At 45.3% G+C, this 25,469-nt stretch overlaps 1 protein-coding gene across 1 annotated transcript; it reads right to left on the bottom strand.

Moving 5' to 3' along the window:
- Positions 1-4,709: 4,709 nt before the first annotated feature.
- Pdcd2l (programmed cell death 2 like) lies at positions 4,710-22,032 on the bottom strand. The gene is made up of 7 exons (XM_048448753.3): positions 21,901-22,032; positions 21,635-21,801; positions 21,467-21,527; positions 18,435-18,811; positions 16,847-16,957; positions 8,068-8,216; positions 4,710-4,923 (listed from the first exon to the last, which is right to left on the bottom strand). Exons 1-7 carry the CDS (start codon positions 22,006-22,008, stop codon positions 4,793-4,795), a joined length of 1,104 nt encoding a protein of 367 aa, XP_048304710.3. The 5' UTR covers positions 22,009-22,032; the 3' UTR covers positions 4,710-4,792.
- Between the last annotated feature and the right edge of the window lie 3,437 nt (positions 22,033-25,469).

Below are 25,469 nucleotides of genomic sequence, written 5' to 3'. Positions count from 1 at the left end.
AGGTTATCTTTTGTGAGCATATATATTTGCCATTATATATTGCTTGGATACACACACACACACACACACACACACACACACACACGAAGGGGGAAGATGCCCCAGTTGCTGTTGAAGATGCAGGAACAGGTTCAATAAACTCAACTATACATTTAGAAAAATAAAACTATTAAATTTCTAAAAAATGTAAGGTATACAGCAACCATGTATGATCAACTCAGTGGTTGGGCAGGTAAACTCCAATGCCTTCCTGAAAGTCAGACTTGAACCAGCTGTTTGGTAGTCAGCTGCCAATCTAATTCACTTTGGCTTTCTGAATACCTGGGAAGTAGGATACATCTAAGAAGTACACTCAGTCAGGTGGCGGTGGCACGCACTGTTAATTCCAGCACTCAGGAAGCAGAGGCAGGCAAATGTCTGTGAGTTCGAGGCCAGCCTGGCGGCCTACAAAGTCAGTTCCAGGACAGCCAGGGCTACACAAGGAAACCCTGTAAAAAAACAAAACAAAACAAAACAACAACAAAAAAACCCAGCAAAAGTACAGTAACTAGGCAGACTTTAGAATTCAGGAGCTAGTTTAGTTTCAGGACAGGCTTCAAAGCTACAGAGAAACCCTGACTCGGAAAAAAAAAATTCAGTCTCCTCACGAGGCACCCACTTATCAAGCTTTTTCACCTTCCCAATTTGCTTCAGATGACAAATGACCATTGACTGAATGGTCCGAGTTGAATTCTTTGAAAACTCCCCCTGCAGCTGTCAACTTCTGATATCAGCCATTACACTCATCATCGTCGGAGCTCTGATTCTCTGCCTCTGCAGAACTCCCTGGGCCACCAAGTGGAAGTCAGTTAGCAGTTCTGGAACCACTGCTCCGTGGACCGTTCCTTAGCCAACCAAATTTCTGTTGATGTCGAGAGTCATCTCTGCTGCTTTGCCCCCTATTCTGAACTCAAACCACAAAATTATTCCAATCTGTTTGCCTCCACCTCCCAAATGCCGGAACTAAAGGCATGCGCAACCACAGCCCAACTTTGAATCTCAAGTTTGTCTAACATAATTTCCATAATATAAAATAAACCAGAAACAAGTCATTAGAAAAAAGGTAGGAAATACATAGTAAAATGGTATACAGCACAGCCACATTTATCAATATAGTCTATGGGCTGGAGAGATGGCTCAGAGGTTAAGAGCACACAGTGCTACTGCAGAGGACCTGAGTTCAGTTCCCAGCACTCATGTTAAGGCAGTTTACCCTTATCTGTAACTCCACCTCCTGGGGATCTAAAATCCTCTTCTGGCTTCTGCAGGAAAGCATACACACACACTCGTGCATACACATAAAAAATAAACTGTGATATTAAGCAAAAACTTTCAGCGATGCAAAAACTGCAATTACTTTTGCACCCACCTATCTGATACATACTGTGGCTTTTGTCAATCATTCCCGGCTGATAATGCTCTCAGGGCAGGCCACAGAGACAGATAGACTGCCTTTGATGGAATCAGGTCACAGAAGCTCTCGTCGGCCCCTACTTTTCTGTCTTGGAACTAACTGGCCACAAAGAAGTCCCCTGATTTACAGATGCCAGTATAGTCAGCATTCGTCAGGATGCACTGTTCTCTGTGTGTCTGTGGGCGCATGCACCACATGTGGAGGCTGGCCGAGAACTCAGGTATCATACTCTATCTCTCTCCACCTCACTTCTATTTTGACGTGTGTCTGAGTTCCTGTGCATCAGGTGCATACAAAGCCTGAAGAATTCCATCCAGATGCCTTGTGGGTGCTGGGAAACAAACCCTGGTCCTCTGTAAGAGCAGTCAGTGCTCTTAACCACTGAGCCCAGCCTGTGGTATTTTTATTTGTCTGTGGTTGTTTCTCAGCTCATGCTCATCACAGAAAACAGTAACTCTCAAGACAGAAAGCAGAAACTTTGCTACTGGAGCTGTTGTCTTTCTCTGCAGGTGACTTGCTCACCAATCACACACACACTGGCCTAGAGGATTTTTTATGCACTACCTGGATACATTAAGTATCGGAAAGAAAAGAGGGCTTCAACAGTGTGGAGGCACTCCTGCATATAGGCTGAGTTCTCCCCAAAACAGGCCCCGTGCTCAAAAATATCACCCTGAAGCTAATCTAACAGATGCCCTTCCCAGGAAGCTGGATATTTGCACTGCACAAGTTCTAATAGGAATTTATGCTGATTAAGTGCAGGAGAAGCTGCAAGCCCCTCTCCCCATGCAACAACCCTGTCCTACTGCACCTCTCTATACCCGTGTCTTTAACAGAGGACTAAGTGGGTAACTTCCTTTCTTGACATTGCTACTTCTGCAGCCCATGACCTCATGCACAGTGCTGCATCTAAATGGGTTTCGAGCTGGCTTGTTTCACATGTCACAGTGTATTCTTACAGGACTGTAGGAAAGCCTCTGTCCAACTGTATGCTTTAAATAGGGAACACCACCACAAGGGCATAGAACCAAACTCAAGGGCTGGAAAAATGGTTTAGTGTGTAAGAGCACTTGCTATGCAAGCACAAGGTCCCAATTCAGATCCCAGCATCTACATAACAAGTGCGGTGTGGTCTATGAAGTCCTGTAGTTCTATAATATAGCAGTGATGGGGACAGAAACAGAAAAGTCACTGGGGCTCACTGGCTGCCAAAGTAGCAGGAAGACATCAGCTCCAGGCTCAGGGAGCTCATGCATTAAATAAGATGGAGACCCACAGAAGAGGTCATCAGAGCCCTCTTCTGACTGCTGTGTACACCTACAAACACACACACGCGGGTTTGGTCAGCAGTCTACCTTTCCCTGAAAGTAGTACACAGAGAGGCAGAGGGAGAATAGGTTAGTATGAGACCAGCCTGGGATTGTGACTCAAAAAAACTAAAAAAGGGTCTGAGGTTGTAGTAAGTTGGCAGAGTGCTTGCCTAGCATGCACAGGGCCTGGCTTTGAACCCCAGTATCCTAAAAACCAAGCATGGTGGTACATTCCTGTAACTTTGGATGTGTAAGTAAGATCATCATTAGCTACACAGCAAAGTGGAGACCCTGTCTAAAAGACCCTAACAATCTGTAGAGGTCTGAATGGCTTTTTTTTTTCTTTCTGTAGTGTCAGGAATGTAACCAGAGTCTTGCCAGACTCTACCATTAAGCAACCTCCCAACCCAGCTAATCCCATGTACCATCCCCACTAGCACCTGACTCAAAAAGATATAGCAAGCTGAAACTCTTCTTCTTGTCAAGATGCCCCTTGACCAGAGCAGGATCACCCTGACCATCTGAACAAACTCCCAGTCCCGCAGCTGTGATGTAATCAGTCACTTTCTCTCGAGTCGGAGTAACTGGTCTAGCCAGCTGAGGCAGTCGCTGTCTACAGCCACAGGCACGAGAGAGAAGCTGGTGGTGACTTCCTGGCATGGCAGAAAAGAGGAGTGGACCGCTCTCTGCAGAGCTAAGGATGCTCAGGCAAGCTCTGCAGGACCCGTACTGACCAGAGCCTTCTGTTTGTACACACAGCCACTTTCCTACAGAGAAAATTCTCACTAGGTACACTGTGCACATGACCACACCCCGCACTCATCAGGGCCAATTCTCCTCATTGCTTAGAGCCGAGAGCATGCTGGAACATGATTAGTGGGAGTGTTCCCATACTGCTGTCAAGGGAGAAGAAATGGAGGTTAGTGACATAGAAACTGAATACAGGAAGGGGAAACCGGGCAAGTGGAAATTGGATTGTGGGCCATGGCACAGAAATCCTTCCCAGGATGCTGCAAGAGCAGAATGCTGACTGGGGAAGCACAGGACAGGTCTAGGTAGCTAGGGTCTAAGGGCAGGATTTCTGCAGGTCTGGGAAAGGGTGCAGCAGGGTACACTGGAGGAGAATGGGAAGATGCCGAATGCTACGCTAGTGACAGAATGTCCGCCAGGGTGTCTGTGGATGAGGTCACTGGCCTCCAGGCCAGGAGGGAACACTTCATAATTGCTCCCATACAGACAGTCCATTGATCCATGCAGTCAGGAGGTAATGCTTCAAGCCCCATAATCTCCAAAAGAAAGAAAAAGGCAATATTAAAAATAACTGTTAAGTCTGGTGGTGATTCACACCTTTAATCCCAGCACTCAGGAGGCAGAGGCAGATGTATCTCTGATTTGAGGACAGCCTGGTCTACAGAGTGAGTGAGTTCCAGGACAGTCAGGGATACACAGAAAAACCCTCTATCCAAAACCAAAAACAAACAAACAGAAAACAAAAACAAAAGTTAATACCCAGGCAATGGTGATCCTTACCTTTAATCCTAGCATTTGGGAGACAAGGGCAAGAGGATCTCTGTGAATTCAAGGCCAGCCTGAGCTACAGAGAGACTTTCAGGACAGCCAGAGATACACAGAGAAACCTCGTCTTGAAAATAAACAAACAATAAATGAACAGACAAATAAATAAATCAAGCTGGGCATGGTGGTCCTCACCTGTAATCCTAGCACTTGGGAGGCTGAGGCAGAAGGATTGTTAAGTTTAAGACTAGCCTAGGCTACATTGAGAGAACATGTCTCTAACAAGACAAAATACAAGAAAAATAACAATAAATCAAACAAAAAACATTAGTTAAAAATTTATATGCTAGTCTGAGGCAGGAAGATTGCCACAAGTTCAAGGCTACTCTTCAAGGGAAGAGAGAAGCTAAAATAAGGTAAACATACATGTATTTGAATATGAAAATTTGTTTTAATTTGTATAAATAAAGTGTATTTATTTATAATAAATTTATTTATTTGTAGACAAAGTGTTCTACTTAAATAAAAATTCATCTGGGTCTTCTTGTATAATACAGAATTCTTCCATGGGAGTCTTCTGATTCACAGGCCAGCAACTCTGCTCACATGTGTAAACGAGAATTGTTCCAAATTCCACAGCAAGACCTGAAAAATACCACATGCTCTAGATTCCAACAAGGAGAAATTAAAAGGTACATTCATGACGAGGTGAACACAGGTCATCATCCTTGGCTAAACAATGAGGTCAAGCCACCCAGGGCTACACCTTACCCCTGCCTCAGAAAATAAAAACAAAAGGCAGTTTCACTGTTAACTGCTCATAAATAAACTTTACTTTAAAACAAAACCAAAAGACCCACAGCATGTTTCGGTAGGTAAAAGCTTGTGCTGCTCAAGTCAGTGATCTGAGTTCAGATCCCCAGAACTTACCCACGTGCAAAGCCAAGACAAACACCTTTAATCCCAGCACTTGGGAGGCAGGGGGATCTCTGAGTTTGAAGCCAGCCTGGTCTACAAACTGAGTTCTAGGACAGCCATTGGTACACAGAGAAACCCTGTCTTGAAAGATGCCCCTCTCCCCCCTCCCGCCAAAAAAAAAAAAAAAAACCATACAAGGCAAGGTCTGTATTCCCAGCACTCCTGGAGAACTGAGCTGGAGGTGGAGAAGCAAAGTCTCTAGGCCAGACAGTCTAAGTACACAGCCAGCAGCAAATGAGAAAGATCCTGCCTCACACAAGGCCAAAGGTGAGGAGCAATATCTGGGCTTGTCCTCTGACCTTTACATATGTGCCATGGTATTTGAGCACATTCACACAAGAACACATGTATGAACATATTAAGAAAAAGGAGGTTCAAGGGGTGGTGGTGGCACATGCCTTTAATCCCAACACTCAGGAGGCAGAGGCAGAGGCAGGTGGATCTCTATGATTAGAGATCAGCCTGAGATGGCCCAGTGATTAAGAACCCTTGTTGCTCTTGGAGAGGAGCTCGGTTTGACTCCCAGAACAGTGGGATGGCTCACAACTCTGTGTAACTTCACGTTCAAGGGATATGACACCCTCTTCTTACCACTGAGGGCACAGGCATGTATATGGTATACATACACACACACAGGTGAAGTAAAAAATAAAACTTAAGAAAAAGAGAGAGGACTCAAACGACTACATTAAAAATGAAAAGTGGTGATGCTGCTATGAAATTTATGGAAATAAAATGATTCTGGACCAGGTAGTGGTGGCTCACGCCTTTAATCCCAGCTTTAATCCCAGCATTTGGGAGGCAGAGGCAGGCAGATCTTTATAAATTCGAGGCCAGCTTGGTCTATAAAGCAAGTTCCAGGACAGCTAAGACTGTTAGCACACAGAAACCTTGTCTCAGAGGGAAAAAAAAAAGTCCAGAGACTTGGACAGAATCTTATTATTAGCCTGGTTAGCCTGAACTTACTACACAGAGCGGGCTATGCCACCAAAGCTGGCCATTCATAGCCTCAGAGAGTTCACTCTTAATAATAAGAAACTGACTAACATATTACTTTATTATAAAACTACATTTTTTTATTTTATGTGTATGTACATGCACCACATGAATGCGGAAGCAAATGAAGTCAGAGAGAACATCAGATCCCTTGGAACCGGAGTGAAAAGTCTGGGAACTGAACTAGGTCCTCTGCAAAAGCTACAAATAATCTTAACCACTGAGTCATCTTTCCAGATCCAAACTATACATTTTCCTTTTAAAAATTTAAAAAATATATAATGACAGAATAATTACATTTAGAAAGAATTTATTATTTCTATTATATTATTATTTTGGGTTTTCAAGACAGGGTTTCTCTGTGTAACAGCCTTGGCTGTCTTGGAACTTGCTATGTAAACCAGGTTAGCCTCAAACTCACAGAGAACCGCCTGTCTCTGCTTTCTTAGTGCTGAATGCATGGTATATGATTACATGCCCAGCTTCTAATTTGTTTTTTGTTTTAAGTTTATTTTATCATTTCATGTATGGGTGATCTGCCTTATGGTATACATTTGTGCAGTGCCCTCAGAGGCTGGAAGAAGCATCAGACCCCCTGGAACTGGAGTTACAGGCAGTTGTGAGCCACCCCGTGTGCTGGGAATTGAGTTTGGGTCCTCTGGAAGAGCAAACAGTGCTCTTAATCACTGAGCCATCTCTCCAGTCCCAATCCAACCCAAATTCATTTTCTTTCTCAAACAGTCAGTGTGCTATCCAGGTTCAGCTTCCCAAGTAAGGAGGACTACAAGCATGTGGCTAACTCCAGCTAAGCAGTTTGTGTAACGAATCTGTGGTTATTGTGTGGCTGTTCCTGTACCTGTGTAGGTGTAGTGCACATGTGGAGGTCACTCTGCAGAGGCGCCTCTCTCCATCCACCATTTTTATGGGTTTAGGGAGCTTGCACTGCACGTAATCTGCTAAGTCATCGCGACAACCCTATTTTATTTTTACTTATTATTTGTGGGTGTGGGTGTGGGTGTGTGAGGGGGGTGCTTGCATGCCACATACTCCATGTAAAAGCCAGAGGACAACTTTTGGGAATCAGTCCTCTCCTTCTACTGTGGGATTCAGGGACAAGCTCAGGTTGTCGGGTATTCAGAACAAACTCCTTTAAGCACCGAGACACCTGCTTTACCTTGAGTCATCTTGCTGGCCTCTAAGCGACTTTGTTAAATGACAGTGAGTCTCACATAAAGTCGGGTATGCTGGCACACACCTGCAACCCTAGCACTCTGAGGTAGATGCAGGAGAAAAGAAGTTTATGATTATTCTCAGCTATCTGTCAAGTTCAAAGCCAGGGTGGGACACATGAGACTCTGTCTCAGAACAAACAGCAAAAATGCCACTAAAACCTGACTATACAATACTGTGATAAAAATATGAAGAGCAGCGGAGATGGCACAGCAGATAAGAGCAGTGGCTGCTCCTCCCAAGGACGTAGCTCCACCCGCAGCACCCACAGGGCAGCTCACTTCTCCAACTCCAACTCCACGAAAACCAGGGCTTCTTCTGGCCTCCACAGGAACCAGGCACACATGTGATGCACAGACATACTGGCAGGCAACATTCCCACACACATAAATAATAAACATTTTTAAAAAGTACAAATTAGCATGTTCAGTCTTAAATTACCAAAATGGTTAATGTTAGTGATGGTATTAGAATTTTGCTGGATTACAAATTTCTCACATTTTCTATAGATTCTACATTTAATAATTAAAGAAGGCCTTTCATTTAAGCATCATTTCACACTAAAGTCAGCAAAAGGCTTCTTACCTAGGTTGGGACTGCTGAGCATGCTGACCAGTGCCGGCATAAGCTGAAACTCAAAGGTCCTCTGGCCTCCACAGCCACTGCAGGCTGGGACCTCAGAGACTTCCAATGTCGGACAGGCCAAAAAGAGAGGCTCTCCACTCCACGAATACCTACAGCAAGGAAGGGAAAAGTCACGCATCAGAGGCACACGTGCCAGCAACCAGCATCTGGGGCCACTGCACAGGACTGCACTAGCAGCAAGGAGAGTCACGGAAGAGCACCCCAAACTGTGTGAAGCAATCAAGGGAACTGAAGTCTTGTTAACACTTAGCACAATGCCACTGAAGGCCCCAAAGAGAGATGAGATAGGGGTCACTTTATAAGTTACCCTTCCCAATGTGTTATGTCTCCTTTTTCTGCTTTCCATATGTAATATTTTATTTTAGTTGAGATGGGATCTCATTATGTAGACACTGGCCTGAGCTCACTCTGTAGACCAAACTGGACTGAACAAATCCACCTACCTAATTATTATGTAGCTAAGCAACATGCATCTTGCTCCTGCAAGGAGGTCTGGAAAAAAGTCCTCCTTGCTTAGGGGACTGAGCGGCTCTCAGATGATCACTTCAGTCCAGGGTGTAGCCTCACCCTCATGGACATCCACTCTAATCTGGGAGGGCCGTCTGTCCCCAAAGACTGCTCATCCAGGAGTCGAAGGTGACTGCAGGTTTAGGACAATAACTTATCTTCAGCCTTGAGGGATTGAGACCGGTTGAACAGGACACTTACAGGCTAGCCTTTGAGCCCTGCCCTAATTAACCCATAGTCTATCAGATTCTGGCTGAGCCATGCCCTGGTTCCATGTTAAGTACAAACTCAAGAGGCAGGGTAGCTTTGCCTCACCTGGAGAACAGATGACACATTTCTGAAGTAAGAAAGGCTACACTCTGAGCTCACTGAAGTAGATGGGAACCACACATGATACACTCTAACTATATCAGCAAAACCAGGCCTGTGAAGTAATCTAACACACCTACCTAACCTAGGAGGGATCTGAAATCCCACACAAAGGACACCTGGGTGACCATGACCTGTTCCATGACTTCTTGGTGTGTACTGCCAACTGCCCAGGGGCTTTGCTCAGCTCAGTCCCAGCTGCAGATAATGATCTACTGGAACTGCCCTCTCTCCCTCCTGCAGACCCAGTCCTGTTTCTTAGCTCTATGGCCCCCAGGAGGCCATAGAGCTGTCCCTTTTCTCTGCAGTTTGGTCCAACTCTGAGACCTGGATTCAAGCCTGTGACTTCACAGCTTGGCAAGCTGTCTCCAGAAGCTCACCAACTGGATCGGGTAGCATCATATCTATTTTCTTTTGTGCACTGGTGTTTTGCCATGGGTGTGGTCCCTGGAACTGGAGCGACAGACAGTTGAGAGTTGTCATATGGGTGATAAGAATTGAACCCAGGTCCTCTGTCAGTGCTCTTAACCACTCATCATCTCTCCAGCCCTGTTAGCATCATATCTAAACATATCAGTGACTTCACCGGTTCTCCATCAGCTCTCCACCTCTGCTTCCAGTAAGACCCTTCTGTAGCTATTGCATAACCCACACATATATAATACTGTATATGAGCAAATATATACCATATATATATGCGGTACACACACACACACAGGTACTGTGTGATATGGACCCTGAGCATTCATCTCATGATTAAGGCAGAGTCATGTTTGCCAACAGTCAGCTATCAAGGGAAATTGGTATTGCTTGGCTGACTAAAGTCAGTATAATCCCCTCTTAAACATATTTAAAAAAAAAATAGGCATGGGGTCATATACACAAAATCCCAACATTTGGAAGGCTGTGGGAGAAGAATCAGAAGTTCGAAGTCAGGGCCATCAGGATAGCTCAGTAAGTAAGGGCACTTGCCACCATCCTAAAAACCTGAGTTTGATACCCCATTTAACAGCAAACAGAATTAAAGGAAAGACCCAACTAGGCACACTGTTTAAGCCCTTTAACCCTAGGGTTGGAGACAGCTTTAGTGGTTAAGGGTGTGTCCTGCTCTACCAGTGTTCATTTCCCAGCAACCACAACAGATGCCTTTAACTCCAGCTCCAGGGTATCTGACACCCTCTTCTGGTCTCTGAGAACAACTGTACACACACACACACACACACACACACACACACACAAAATGGATCTTAAAATAAGAACAACATTCAAAGCAGGTTGAAAGTGAAAGCGTGAACAGAGGACAGGGTAGCACCCTTGCTTGCCATTTCTGAGGTCTTGGGTTTGATTCCCAATGCACACAACATGGACTCAGAGAGAACAGATAAAAATCAATTACACACAGATTCAATGCAATGCCCATCAAAATCTCAACAAAATTCTTCAAAGACCTTGAAAGAATGGTACTTAACTTCATACAGAAAAGCAAAAAACCCAGGATAGTCAAAACAATCCTGAACAGTAAAAGAACTTCTGGAGACATCACAATCCCTGACTTCAAACTCTACTACAGAGCTACAGTACTGAAAACAGCCTGGTATTGGCATAAGAACAGACAGGAGGACCAATGGAACCAAATAGAAGACCCAGATATCAATCCATACATCTTCGAACACCTGATTTTTAACAAGGAAGCAAAAAATATCAAATGGAAAAAAGAAAGAATATTTAACAAGTGGTGCTAGCATGTAGAAGAATGAAAATAGACGCATATCTATCACCATGCACAAAACTCAAGTCCAAATGGATCAAAGACCTCAACATAAAGCCAGCCACACTGAACCTTATAGAAGAGAAAGTGGGACGTACACTTGAACGCATTGGCACAGGGAACCACTTCCTAAATATAACCCCAGCAGCACAGACACTGAGAGAAACAATTAATAAATGGGACCTCCCGAAACTGAAAAGTTTCTGTATAGCAAAGGACATGGTTAACAAGATAAAACAATAGCCTACAGAATGGGAAAAGATCTTCACTAACCCCACATCAGACAGAGGTCTGATCTCCAAAATATACAAAGAACTCAAGAAATTGGACACCAAACGAACACAAAATCCAATTTTAAAAACATAATGGAGTACAGACCTAAACAGAGAACTCTCAACAGAGGAATCTAAAATTGCTGAAAGACACTCAAGGAAATGTTCAACATCCTTAATCATCAGACAAACGCAAATCAAAACAACTCTGAGATTCCATCTTACACCTGAAAGAATGGCTAAGATCAAAAACACTGATGACAACTTATGTTGGAGAGGTTGTGGGGAAAAGGGAACACTTCTGCATTGCTGGTGGGAATGTAAGCTGGTACAATCCCTCTGGATGTCAGTGTGCCAATTTCTCAGAAAATTAGAAAACAACCTTCCTCAAGACCCAGTAATACCACTTTTGAATATATATCCAAAGGATGCTCAATCGTGCCACAAGGACATGTGCTCAACTATGTTCATAGCAGCTTTGTTTTTCATAACCAGAACCTGGAAACAACCTAAATGCCCCTCGACCGAAGAATGGACAAGGAAAATGTGGTACATTTACACAGTGGAGTATTACACAGCAGAAAAAATAATGACATCTTGAATTTTGCAGGAAAATGGATGGAGCTAAAAAACATTATTTTGAGTGAGGTTTCTGAGACACAGAAAGACAATTATCACATGTACTCACTCATAGGTGGTTTTTAAACATAAAGCAAAGAAAACCAGCCTACAAACCACAATCCCAGAGAACTTGGACTCACAGAGATCTAATCTACATGAGAAGTAAAAAATAGAAAAAGACAAGATCTCCTGAGTAAACAGGGAGCACGGAGACCTTGGGGGAGGATTGAAGGAGGGAGGGGAGAGGCAGGGAGGGGAACAGAGAAAAATGTAGAGCTCAATAAATATCAATAAAAAAATAAGTACATAAAAAAATCAATTATGGGACTGGAGAGATGGCTCAGCGGGCTCAGTGGTTAAGAGCACTGACTGCTCTTCCAGAGGACCTGGGTTCAATTCCCAGCACCTACATGGCAGCCTACAATTGTTTGCAACTCCAAGATCTGACACCCTCACACAAACTGACCAACATACATGCAGGCAATAAAAAAAAAAAATTACACATGAACTGTTTACCTAGCATGTGCGCTGCTTTGAGCTGAAGCCGCCACTGTGTAAATGGGACATGGTGATGCAGGCCTATACATCCCAGTGCTCTAGCAGTGGAGGCAGGGTGATCAGATAGATTTTTCAAAAATTTATTCATATGGATGAATGTTTTGCCTGCAAGTGAAATATGTGCACTACGTGTGCACCTGGAGCTTAGTGACAAGAAGGTGTCAGACGCCCTGGGACAGAGAATCACAGACAGCTGTGATCCACCATATGGGTGCTGGAGACAAGCCCAGGTCCTCTGCAAGAACAGTCAGTCTTACCACTGAACTATTTCTCCAGCCCAAGATCATATTTGAGGTCATTATTGGATACACAGCAAGTTTGAGACCAGTCTATGTTATGTAAGAACCTGTTTGAAAGAAAGAAAACAGATAAAAGCAAACTTGAAGATCAATTACACAAAGACCCTGAAAGCCTGTACAGTTACGTGGGTCAGGTAGCAACAGAATCAACAGCAGCTCACCAGTCACAGCAGGCTTAACTCATCAGACAAGCAGTGCACACCCTTATACAGTATCCAAATGCATGGGGCAACACCTGACAGAACAGCTTGGGCATGGTAGTGTACTAGACCTAGCACTGAGCGATTCCCAGCATTGAGAATATGGAGGCCCAAGTCACAAATTCTAAGTTCGCCTGGTCTACAGAGCCAGCTGCAGGCCAGCCCGAGCTGCACTGTAAGATCCTATGTCGGAAACTACAGGCTGGGCAGGGAAAGGCCTTGCTACTGAGTCTGACCACTTGAGTGTGATCACCTGAACCCACATGGTGGAAAGGGAGGAACAACTCCCACGAGGTGTTCCTGGAGCCCCAAACATGCACCATGAAAAGGAAACAAAAAACCTGAAGTCTGGGGATACAGTTCAGTGGTAGAGTGCTTGCTTAACCTTTACAAGGCCCTGAATTTGATCCCCAGCCTTAGAGAAAAAAAAAAGGTGTAAGATGTAGAAAACAAATACTTGAAAAAGTGATCAGTGTCTTTCAGTTACGGGAAGTGAGCATCACAGTCACAACTGAAATGCCACCACACGCCTTCTGCGACATCAAAAATTAAAACTGGATATACCCGAGAGGTGTAAATAAGGCAATGGCATCCTACGCCAATTTAATTCTGTGTTTGCCTCGATACTTCTCAGCCTTTCACCCCCTGCCCCCTAATAGCCACATGTGTCTTGGCAATGATTTCAGGACCACGGTCCAGATGAATTAGCCAAAATAACTGATGTTTGTGCAAGCTTAAACATAAAACTAAAATAACTAAGAGGAAGTGTAAACCAAAAAACAATTGTCATATAGAGTCTGGAAAATACTTCTGAGCTTTGCAAGAAAATAGATGCCACTAGGCCACCCTAAGCCCCTCACCGATGTAACCCCACCTCGAGTACTGCTGCAATTGTGCTTTTGTATTTAAAAATGCCGTACTTTGAGGCTGGGCACCAAGAGATTTCAGAAGTGCAAGCCTGCTCTTGGTCTGCTCATTAATAAAAGGACTCATAACTCTCTCTGTGTGTGTGTGTGTGTGTGTGTGTGTGTGTGTGTGTGTGTGACTAAACAGGGTCTCATGATGTAGCTCTTGCTGTACTTGAACTCATTTGTAGACCAGGCTGGCCTTGAACTCAGAGATTCACCTGCCCTGCCTTCTGAATACTGGGACTAATGGTGTGCACTAGGACTCATAAATTGTTACTTTGTTTAACCAGTATGGTTGTCAATAACTATCTGTCAAGGATCATTTCCGTACCAAGTGCTGGAGCACTGTGAAGAAACTAGGACTATGACACACGGACATCCTGTGACAAAAAACATAAAGGGGAAAAACTTTGGAAAATGGTTTGCCTATTCATTTTAAAAAGTTGAAAGCTGGGGCTGAAAGATGGCTCAAGAGTTAAGAGCACTTGTTGCTCTTGCAGAGGACCCAGGTTCAATTCTTAGCACCCACGTGATGGCTCAGAACCATTCCTAACTGTAGTTCCAGAGGATCCCATGTCTTCTTCTGGCTCCACAGGCACCCCATATACGTACAAGAGAGAGAGTACATGCTGTCTCCTGAGCTGGAGAGAGGGCTCAGTGGTTAAAAACAGAGAATTCAGTAGTCCTGACCCCACCACAGAAGAAGCAGGATGTGACTGTCTTGCTAATAAGGTACCGAGCCATGTGGCTAACAAAGACAGGAAAAAATGGGCTAATGTAAGTTGTAAGAGTTAATAAGAAGTCTGATCTACTAGGCCAATCAGTTTATAGTTAATGTAGATCTCTGTGTGATTTCTTTGGAATTTAACAACTGCGGGGACCAGGCAGGACAGAAACCCCAACAACAAATCCACATAAAGTCTGAGGGAGCTTAGGAAGTAATTCTAGACAAAAAAAGAATAGAGTTAAGCACAACTTATTGATAGAAGCACTTTCTCAGGTGAGCTCTGTTTGCTAGAGGCAAATGTGTCTCATTTAAGAGAGGCTTCCTGACTCAGCTTTAGCTGTAAAACCTTGCAGCTCTTTTAAAGAGGCCCTGACATGAAACACTTAGATGGTGTTGATGAAAAGCTGACCACATGCTTTTTGGTTTTCAGCTATAGCAGGAAAAAAGCCACGCGGGTTTAAAATGTCGGCTTTCTGGGTCGTCCTGCCAATGCAAATTCTGACTCTTTCAGGCAGGAGGTCCTGCTATAGAGCATTTGAGTGTGGTTTGGAAGCAGACTGTTGAAGCTTGCTTGCTGGTAGAGACCTTGAAAGGCCATAGCATTGTGTCAATAAACATGGCTACAGCTGGTACCTCTGCCATGAGGCTGAAATCTCAAAAAGCTAAAAAATGGCAGCCAAAGCCATGGTGTTAACCTTAGCCATATCGCTTAGCAAATTAAAGACTCATGTGGTCATAAAAAGAAAGATATATAGTAATGATAGATTCAAAGACAAAGAAAACCTCTAAATGGCTTACAGTGTGTTTAAAAATATATGCAGGCTTGGGGGGGAAAGTTAAAGTCCTTAAAATAAAAAAGAGAGAGAGAGAGAGAGAGAGTGAGTAGTTGGGTATGGTGGCACACACCTTTAATCCCAGCACTCTGGAGGCAGAGACAGGCGGATCTCTGTGAGTTCAAGGCCAGCCTGGTCTACAAGAGCTAGTTCCAGGACAGGCTCTAAAGCTACAGAGAAACCCTGTCTCGAAAAACCAAGAAAAAAAAAGAAAAGAAAAAAAGAAATAATGCCACGTAAAGATGGAAAACAATAGAGAATCTGGATACTGTGTGTTATTATGCTCTCTTTGAATTGTTTGACTGCTAAGGAAAGAACAACAGCTGCCAAAAGATATTTGTTTATAAATGCTGCTAAATTAATCAAAGATAGTTATTTTAAAAATACCTTGACTTCAAAATTGAATTCAAAAGATATGTTACTTTAGAGAAGAGGTTTTGCTTTTGTTTCCACAGGAAATAAGAGGCTATGGACTCATTCTGAATTAAGAAAAATCAGGTTTAATCAAGGAAGACAACCTGCAAAATTTCCGGTAGGAAAAGATGGCCCAGATGTCTGAGTTCTACATCCAGTAAGAACAGATTTAAGACTGCTGCCTGAGATGATCCAGCCTCACAGGATACTCCAGTCATGACTTGATCATAATTCTATATTTTCTTTAGGTCCCCATACGATTATCAGTACCCCCAACAAGCAGGAAGTAGCCTGGAAAACTACGCCCACATTCCCAAAAAATGGACTATGGATACTTTCCTTTGTTTAGAATGTTGGTTATATTGGGGCTGGAGAGATGGCTCAGCGGTTAAAAGCACCGACTGCTCTTCCAGTAGGACCTGGGTTCAATTCCCAGCACCCACATGGCAGTTCACAACTGTCTGAAAATCCAGTTCCGGGGGATCTGACACCTTCACACCAATGCACATAAAATAAAGTTAAATAAACCATAAAAAATATTAGAAAAAAAAACAGAATGTTGGTTATAAGTTGTTATAGCTAATGGTGAGGATAAAAGCTAAACAAAAAATATAAGATTCAGAGTTCTTGTTTTTTTAAAAAAGAGGGGGAAGTGCTGTGGGACATTGGTTTGGATAATGTCAATTATATCAATTATATTTTAAATAAACACTGACTGGCCAGTAGTCAGGGAGGAAGAATAGGCAGGACTACCAGAAAGTAGAGGCAGAGTGACGAAAACAGGAGAATTCTGGGAAGAGGAAAGCTTGGTCTGCAGTCCTGACCCAGCCACAGAAGAAGCAGGATGTGACTGCCTCGCTGAATAAGGTACCAAGCCATGTGGCTAACATAGAATAATGGGCTACTATAAGTTCTAAGAGTTAATAAGGAGTCTGAGTCAATGGGCCAATCAGTTTAGAGTTTAAAAGAAAAAAAAAAAAGAACAGAGAATTCAAATTTGATTCCCAGCCTACATGAAGCAGCTCACGATTGCCTATCTCTTCTGGATTCTATGGAGCCTAAAGTCACAGGCACAAAGACACACATAATTAAAAATAATAAAAACACATTTTAAAGATGAGTGTCTCACTGTTGTGGAGGGTGGCCAGGTGACTTTTACCCTGAGGAATCCCTGAGACTGTAGGTGCAAGCTCGCCAGCAGGCTACTTCTACAGTAAAACAGAATAAAACATGTCATCTTTACCTCAGAATCTGTTCCTGGCAGGCCGCAATTCTCTTCATGAACTTGTAAAACGTTTGATCTCCATTTTTAATATTGGTCTTCTCATATTTTTCATCCCCATCACCAGAAGAACTAAAGAGAAAAGCAGAGTTCATGTGAGACTATGAATGTCTAGAGAACCAGAGCATTCGCAAGAGGAAGCAAGGTGGTTTTCTTTCTCTATTTTGTTAATTACTGGGGTGGGGGCAGTGCATGTGGGCCACAGCACCTGCTGAGGTCAGAGGCCAACTTTCAAGAGTCTGTTCTTCCTCTTTAGTGCTCTGGTTCATGGCTTTTCTACATCTACTCCCTGGGGACCCACCAAAGCACGTGATGAAAGAACAGAAACCCCACTACCCTTCCCAGATAATAAATGAGAATCTGAAATGGTCTCAGAGTCTGAGGGAGCTCTGGAGTCAGAGCAGAGCCATGAAACAAGGAACACTGCTGCCAGCTCATCCTGCTGTTCTATAGACACATGAAGGCTGGGTGGTGCATGCCTTTAATCCTAGCACTCAGGAGGCAGATGCAGGTGGATCTCTGTGCCAGTCTGGTCTACGGAGCAAGTTCTAGGACAGTCCAGGCTACACAGAGAAACCGTTTCAAAAAAAAAAAAACAAAAACCAAAAAAACAGAAGAAGGACAGCAACGGCACTGGCTGTCAATTACAAAGACCTAGTTCAACTCCCAGAACCCATATAGGTGAAAAAAGAGGAACAAGATGTACTTGAATTTCACATGTGCCATGGCAGCATATGCATGCCTGCTCATAAACATACACGCACACACAAACTCCTTGTCAGGAATTTTAACAAAGGAAATCAGGAAAGAGGGCTGTGCATGTATCTCAGCTGGTAGAGCACTGCCTACCACCAGAGAAGCCTGGGTTCGGTCCCTAACACTGCATAAAACCTAATCTTGGCACTCAGAAAAGGCAGAAGGATCAGGAGTTCAAGGTTACCGAGAGCTTAAGGCCAACTTAATCTACATGAGACTCTGGCTCAAAATCAAGACAATAAGAAAAATAGAAGCAGGTGCAAGAGATGTCTCAGTGGGTTAAGGTGCTTGTTCCCTTTCCCAGATCCCACATGGTGGAAGAAGAGCAGGTTCTCCTCCCATGTCCCCGACCTCTACATGTGCACGCCATGTGTGCACACACACAAAGAAATGGGCTGAGGGCACAGCTCAGTGGTAAGCTACTCATTTAACATGCTGCAGGCCCGAAGTTCAGTCCCTAGCACCCCCAAACAAAACACAAAACACACGAAAGAACAGAAAAGGAAGCTAGAGAAATGGGGAGTGGTCGTTCTTAAGCACCCACACTGCAAACCCATTTGCTCATCTGGGTTTAGGTCATGGGTGCACTCAGCTGCACGTCTGCAAGTTAATGCGGGTCGGCTGCCATAGTCAGTCCTGGAGGCCTGGGCCTGCTTTTCTCATCCAAGGAAAGCAGAACAGAGGAGTCCAATCACATCCTTCTCTCTAGAACTCGCCATAGAGACCAAGACAGAAGGGAACCAACCGTGCAGCTTCCTGCCTGAAGCGCTCAACCGTGGTAGCCAGTTCTCACCACAGGGAAAGCAGGTGCTCCATGTCCACACCTTCTCTCCGCTGGTAGTCCTGCAGAAGACTGTGGGCATGGTCAAGACCCACAGAGTTGCCGTAGTCGTCCTCTTCAGCCACACAGATATAGTAGGGCTGAAACTGTGGCACGTCAGTATGGACGGACGGTCCTTCCCTCGACAGGGAAGGGTGAGTGACAGGCAGGGCAGTGTCCTGCAGGTGGAGAGCTTGGAGCTGTGCAGCAGTCCAGTCTGCAGCTCTGACTCCCCTAGAGTCAGTTCCCAAATCTGCAGTGGGTGCTGGTGGAGGTGTCTCCTCGCTGTCGCTTCCCCAGTCCTGCGAGCCTTCACACCAGTGCTCAGCTGCCAGGCCGTTACCCTGCGTCTAGAAGAATATCCAATGAAAATAGGCAACCACACTCAGATGGCTTCGATTACACCTTCAGCCCCAGCACCATCCCGTTCCTTCCCCAGCGAGCCTGCAGATCAGCCCCTTCCCTCATCTCACTACAACTAAACTTCCTGGATCTAGTCACTCAAAAGCATCTTAAGACTGGGTGTGGGGCGGCATCCATTTAATCCAAGCATTCTTGAGGCAGAAGCTGATGGAGCTCTGTGAGTTCCACGCCAGCCTGAGGTCTAGAGTGAGACCCTGTCTCAAAACAAACACACAAACAACTGTGGCAGAAGAGATGGCTTAGTGGTTAAGAGCATTTGCTGCTTTTCCAGAGGACCCAGGTTTGGGTCGTTTGCAAATATCTCTAACTCCAGTTCCAGGGTTAAAATGTCACCTTCTGACCTCAAAAGGCACCAGCTGTGCATGGGGTACACACAGATTCATGCAGACAAACATTAATACACATTAAATAAACAAACCTAAAAGCAAGCAAAAACAGAGGTGATTTAAAACCGTCTTTTCTGGGTAATGTGACACAATGATCAAGGTTTCTTCAATCTTTCTGTTCTACAATACAGCGCTTCATGTAGTCTAAGTACTAAGACAGGAAAAACCTATGTTTCAGGGATTTTTGTCTATGTTGTAATCTGATGTTCTTTGGAATAGAGTATTGGTTAAAGAGGTGGGGTTCACATTCAGACCTTGCTGAAGGACTCAAGAGAGGCCCCTGGGAAGAGGAGGCGGCAGGGCCAGAAGCCACCACTGGTGGGATGTTTTTATAGTCATTTATGCCTATCTCAGATTTTTGTCCTTAATATTTGTCTCCGAGTTTTATTTTATAATAAATGGCAAAAGAGATCACTTTAAATGACATTTCCCAGACTCCTTAGCAGCTAAGATTTTGAATTAGATGTATGCGAGGGTTAGCTAGTTGGGTCCACTTAAGAGAGAGCCATAAACTTGAAGAGTGCAATGCCGTGACATGGTTACATGGCTGGACATGGTGACTCATATCAGCACAGGGCAGGCTGAGGAAGGATGATGGCCGTGGGGTAATCCAGACTAGCCTGAGCTATGAATCCAGACCCTGTCTCCAAACATAGAGAGAGAGAGAGAGAGAGAGAGAGAGAGAGAGAGAGAGAGGGAGAATGAATGAAAAGGAAGCCAAAGTGAGCTGCTCTGAGAGCAAAGACAGCATACCAGGCTCTGCGACAAGGGCAGCCACCATTCCTGACTGCCAGAGGCAGCCTAGCCGCTGGGCCCGTTCTGAAATGTGCTTTCAGAAGTCACTGTGTGACTTCTCCCCAGGCTAGCAATTTGGATAGTAAAGACTTCCATATGCCTTGGTTTGACAAAATTAAACTATTTTTCTACTTTACACACAACCATGTATGTGTCACACACATGCATGAATGTGTACATTCCCCTACATTCGTCCAAATGAGAAAAATTAGTGAACTATGTATCTCAAGTATAAACTAAAAAAAAGTCACAAGGACTGGAGAGATGGCTTGGCAGTTAAGAGCACTGGCTGCTCTGCCAGAGGGCCTGGGTTCAGTTCCCAGCGCCCACATCGGGCAGCACAGGAGATGACTGTCTTCACAGACATCAGCACTGGCACGCACATAGCCGCACACATATATGTGTGGCACGCACAGAGCCGCACACATATGTGTGTGACTGAAAATAAAGTCTTTCAAAAAAAAGCCACAAAACTGTAAAAATATGAGATTTGACGCTTTTGAAAGCCTTAAAAATCACTCAGTTGCACCGGGCAGTGGTGGCACACGCCTTTAATCCCAGCACTCGGGAGGCAGAGGCAGGAGGTGAGTTCGAGGCCAGCCTGGTCTACAAGGGCTAGTTCCAGGACAAGCTCCAAAGCTACAGAGAAACCCTGTCTCGAAAAACCAAAAATTAAAAAAAAAAAATTCATTCAGTTGCACTTTAAAAAACAGGTTTAAAAGTTTTGTCTTAGTGGCCTGGAGAGACCGCTCAGCACATTCCTACATCACATAACTCTCAGACGCCTGTGACTCCAGCTCAGTGGATCTGATGCCTCTTCTGAACTTCATAGGTAGACACACATAGACACACACACACACACACACACACACACACACACGACTGGCCTCAAACGCGAGAAATTCACCTGCTTCTGCCTCCTAAGTGGTGATAATCAATTTATTTTTATTTTATGTGTATGCGTGTTTTCCCTTCGCGTGCTTGTGTCCCTGGTGTGTGCGTGCATGTGTGTCTCCCTGGTGCCACTGAGGATAGGAGAAGACATTCGAATCCCTGAAAGTGGAGTTACAGATGATTCCAAGCGGCCGTGTGAGTGCTGAAAACCGATTCTGGGTCCTCTGGGAGAGCAATAAGAGATGTGAGCTGCTCAACCATCTCTCCAGCCTCCAAAACAAACCTTTCTAAAAGCTGTCTTAAATAGGGAGTGGTGATGCATAACGATAACCACAGAAATAGGGAGGGATTTTAGGCCAACCGGTTTCTGGCAATTAAACGCCAGCTTGGGCTACAAAGAAGGAGACTGTGTCTCAAAGACAGACCAACAAAGGTTGTTCTAAATGAGATGCTGAAAAAGATCTTCAAATTATAGAAAAGCACACAGTGCCGATCGAGACGCTTTACCTGGGCGGTCCGAGTCTCTTTCTCTGGCACTTGCAGGCACTGGGAGCGGAACACCTTCCAGCTTAGGGACAAGACAGAGGCCGTGAGGGCTCCACCCTCCAGTCCAGCCCCACCTAGGCTCGCCCGGCCCAGCCCGCCCATCCTGGGCTCCAGGACCTCCCCGCCTACCTGCGCGTCCCGCCGTCGCCGCAGCCGGGGCGGGCACAGGCGAACACGTGCAGCAGCCGGTGGAACGGAGAGCCTTCCAGCGGACAGTACACCTGCACGACGAGCGCGAGCGGCTGCGCGCAGCGGCCACACTGAGGGCCCGGAGCGGTAACAGCCGGTAGGGCGTCCTGAGGACGGAGCAGATGCTCAGACCCTGGGACTCACTCCGCTTCCTCCCGCGGGACACCTCCCCCAGGGCCCCGCCGAGGCCTCGCGGCCATGCTCACCGGGACGCCGCCCAGCTTGCTAGCCGTCCAGGCGGCGGGCCCCTTGGGGCAGCCCTGAACCGCCGTGTCTCGAAGTCCCAACAGCACCGGCTTCCGAGCAGCCGCCATGACAACCGGGCTCCCACGTGACAGCATGAGCTACGGTGGCGGAAAGGGCGCGCTCTCTGCGCACGCGCGCCGCCTGGCCCGCCAGGACGGCCCCGCCCCGACTCGAATAGGGCGGGCCGTTTGGCTAAAGGGCGGATTTCTTTGCTTGACAGACTGGTGAATGAATCCTAGGCTTGCAATCCCAGAGACAACGGATTTTACTTCTGATATTCTGAGATAGGACCTACGAAAAAGTTTACCTGAAAATTAAACACTGGAGGCCGGATAATGGTATCGGCAGTCAACAAGAAACAGAACAAAAAGCCCTTAATTTTGAAAGACACACTTGAAACTGCGTATGGAAGACTGAATTTAAGATTTCGAACATGTACACATGTGGATCTCAACTGCTCACAACTCCAGTTGAAGAGGATCCAATGCTCTTCCGGCCCCTGTGGGTACCAGGAACTCACATGGTGTACGTGAAAAAAAATTCCAATGATGAGTTTTATTATAGTTAAATGACACATCAATCAACACACTTGAAAAACATGCTTTGCCAGGTAAGGGTGGCTCATGCCTGCAATCCCAGCACTCTTGGACTTCATAGTGAAACTCAGGCCAGGCTTCAGGAAAAGCAACAAAAAACTCCCTGCGAGCCGGTGGTGTATTTTAAGACTTCTACAATGCTGGGGAAGTGTTATTCTAAGATCCTGCACCTGAGTGGAGGACACGCCGCCAGCCTCACAAGGATTGGTCTCAGCCCTGTCCAGAGACGAGATGAAACCAACTCACTCCTTTGGTCAGTCTTGGCTTAGCACTCTACTAACATGGCAGACTTAAAGGCACTGTGAAATCTGACCGACCGTGATGCTCACTTCAGGTTGAATCTGCAAATTTGGATGGCTTGGTCGGTGTTTTATCTCACCTAGCATTTCCCATGGTGTAGTGTGTGTGTGTGTATGCTGATTTTAGAGATATATAAATATATATATATTATTTTAAAATATAAAATATATGATTATATAAATTTTTAATTTGTGTGAATGGGTAGCTATGTCCATCTGTGCATGTGAGTGGAAATGCTTAAAGGCGTTAGATCCCCTGTGGTGGCAGGAACAGAAACTGGGTCCTCTGCAAGAGCAGTGTGTGGTGTAAACCACTGAGCCATCTCTCAGATCTCAAGGGGTGTAATATTAAGTTGGGGGCATCATCCCAGCCCTCTAACACCCGTATCCAAGAAGTCTAGGATGATTGGAAGCCCCTGACCTTGGAGTTGCCCAGGTCCGGACTCCAACTCCCAGTCTGCCAAGCGTTGACCCCCCACACCCCGGGGAGGGTCAGGACCTCTGTCTCCCTTGCCATGCTCCCTGCCACCCTCGGAGAGTGCAGCATTTATTAAACACGGGCATTTTAATTTGGTCTAATCTGGTCTAATTGAAGTTGCATCAGCAGAGCAGCGTTTCTTAAACCAAACAAGGGGTATTTTTGAAATCCATATAACAGACAGACAAAATTCTGGTTATTGCCAGCCCAATATTTGTTTTTTATTACTGTGAAAAACCAACTTAACAAAGTTGAATTTTATTTGGCTTGTGCACTTCAGGCTGTGGTATGCTGGTCAGCCTTGTTAATTTAGCATAGTGTAGAGCCATCTAAGGGAAGCCTCAGTCTAGGAATTGCATACATCAGGGTGGTTGGTGCTACCTGTGATTGCCTTAGTTAATAACTAATGCAGGGGACCCCAGCCTCTTGTGGGATGGAGCAGGCCAGCAAGCAATTCCTCTATGGTTCCTACTAGGATTTCTCTCAATGATGGATCATGACCTGAAAGGATAAGCCGAATAGCACATCTGGCTTTCACTGCTTTGAAAACACCATGGCAGTGTGAGACTGTCAAAGGTGGCAGCCAGGATGCAGAGAAAGAAGTCAGCAGCAAAATCTCTTCAAGTCACTGTTAGGGTCCAAGAAGAAAAAACCCAAAGAAGACCAACAACCACACATGCAATAACAAGAGTGTTTTACTGACTTTCATGTTGGGGTGGCAATAGAGCGACCCCAAAGAAGGTCACAAGCTTCTTTTAAGTGGAGTTAGGGGAATTCCAGAGAGGAGGGATCAATCTGGGGCTGATTGGTGAAGGAAAGATTAGCATGAGGGCTGATTGGTGGAAGGTTCTAGTGGTTAGGGGTCTTCCAGCAGCAAGGTAGGGAAAGCTGTCTTTAGCCTGCAGAAGTCTGGGGGCGTCTGCTGAGCTAGCAGAGGGGCTTTTGGGGCCTGCTGACCCAGCAGAAGGGCTTGTGAGGGGTGCTTGCAGATGGTCACCTGTAAGTTGTGGTTTTCATGAGACCTGCTTGATCAGCTCTGTCCCATTCTAGTGAAGTAAAAACTAAGGTCTGGTCTCTGGTCTGCTATCCCCCCTCCCGCCTCCAGCCTTTTCAATCTCCTCTACCCCTGGGAACCAGTTTTCTCCAAGTCCCACCTTCTACTTTCTACCACTTTCCAATAGCGCCACCTGCTGGACAGGAAACCCTTACTACCCCAACCTTGGGAAAATCTAAACCCAAACCACACAAGCCATCCTCCAGGAGTGACTGTCCTCTCCTGAACGTCCAGTACCCGTTTACTTCATCACAAGTCATGTCTGTGTGTGCACACGATAGACTGGACCCAAGTCACCGAGCTACATCTGAGGCCCTCCTAACTATCACCCTGTTTTTTGAGACAGGTTTGCACTGTTCAGACAGACAAACCCAGAACTTGTTCCCCAGCAAAGGCTTGCCTCAAATAAGTTGCGGTACCATTTAATAACTTCATTACTGGGCGTGTGTTGGGTTGGGGATAAAGGTGCATGCCAGCACATGTAGAGGTCAGAGGACAATTTCGGGGTCAGTTCACTACTTTCACGTTTATATGGGTTTCACGGATTGCATTTGGGTGACCAAACATGTGCCAAGTGTTCTTATTCACTGGCCCACAATTAACATGAAATTTTAATCGACTGTTAATCAGTCTCACACCAAAGACTCACCTGACAGCCAGGATGTGGCAGTAATGATGCCCAGCTAAAACTGTCTTGAGGGCTTTAAGTGATGGCTCCGCAGTCAGGAGCACTTGCTGCTCTTGCAGAGGCCCGAGTTCTGTTCTCAGCACCCCATCTGGGCAGCTCACAACGAATCAGCGCCATCTCTAGGGGATCTGATGCTCTGTCCTGGCCTCCATCAGCACCAGCACTCACTTGTACACTCACACAGACATAAACACACACGTTTTTAGAAGTTGGGTCTGGTGAGGTGGCTCAGTGACTAAAGGAACTTGGTATCAGACCTGACGACCCGAGTTCGATTCCCAGAACCAACAAGGTGAAAGTCGGTAACTCCTAGAGAAGCTGTCATCTGACCTCCACACATGCACATACATTCACACACTAAATAAATATATCACTTAAAGACAGTCTAGCCTAGGGGCTGGACAGATGGCTCAG

Source organism: Myodes glareolus, chromosome 1, assembly GCF_982192425.1.
Source record: "Myodes glareolus chromosome 1, mMyoGla1.1, whole genome shotgun sequence".
In the NCBI taxonomy this organism is placed as follows: domain Eukaryota; kingdom Metazoa; phylum Chordata; class Mammalia; order Rodentia; family Cricetidae; genus Myodes; species Myodes glareolus.
The sequence above is the reverse complement of the archived record's forward strand: the minus strand, read 5'-3'. Positions and strand labels throughout refer to the sequence as shown.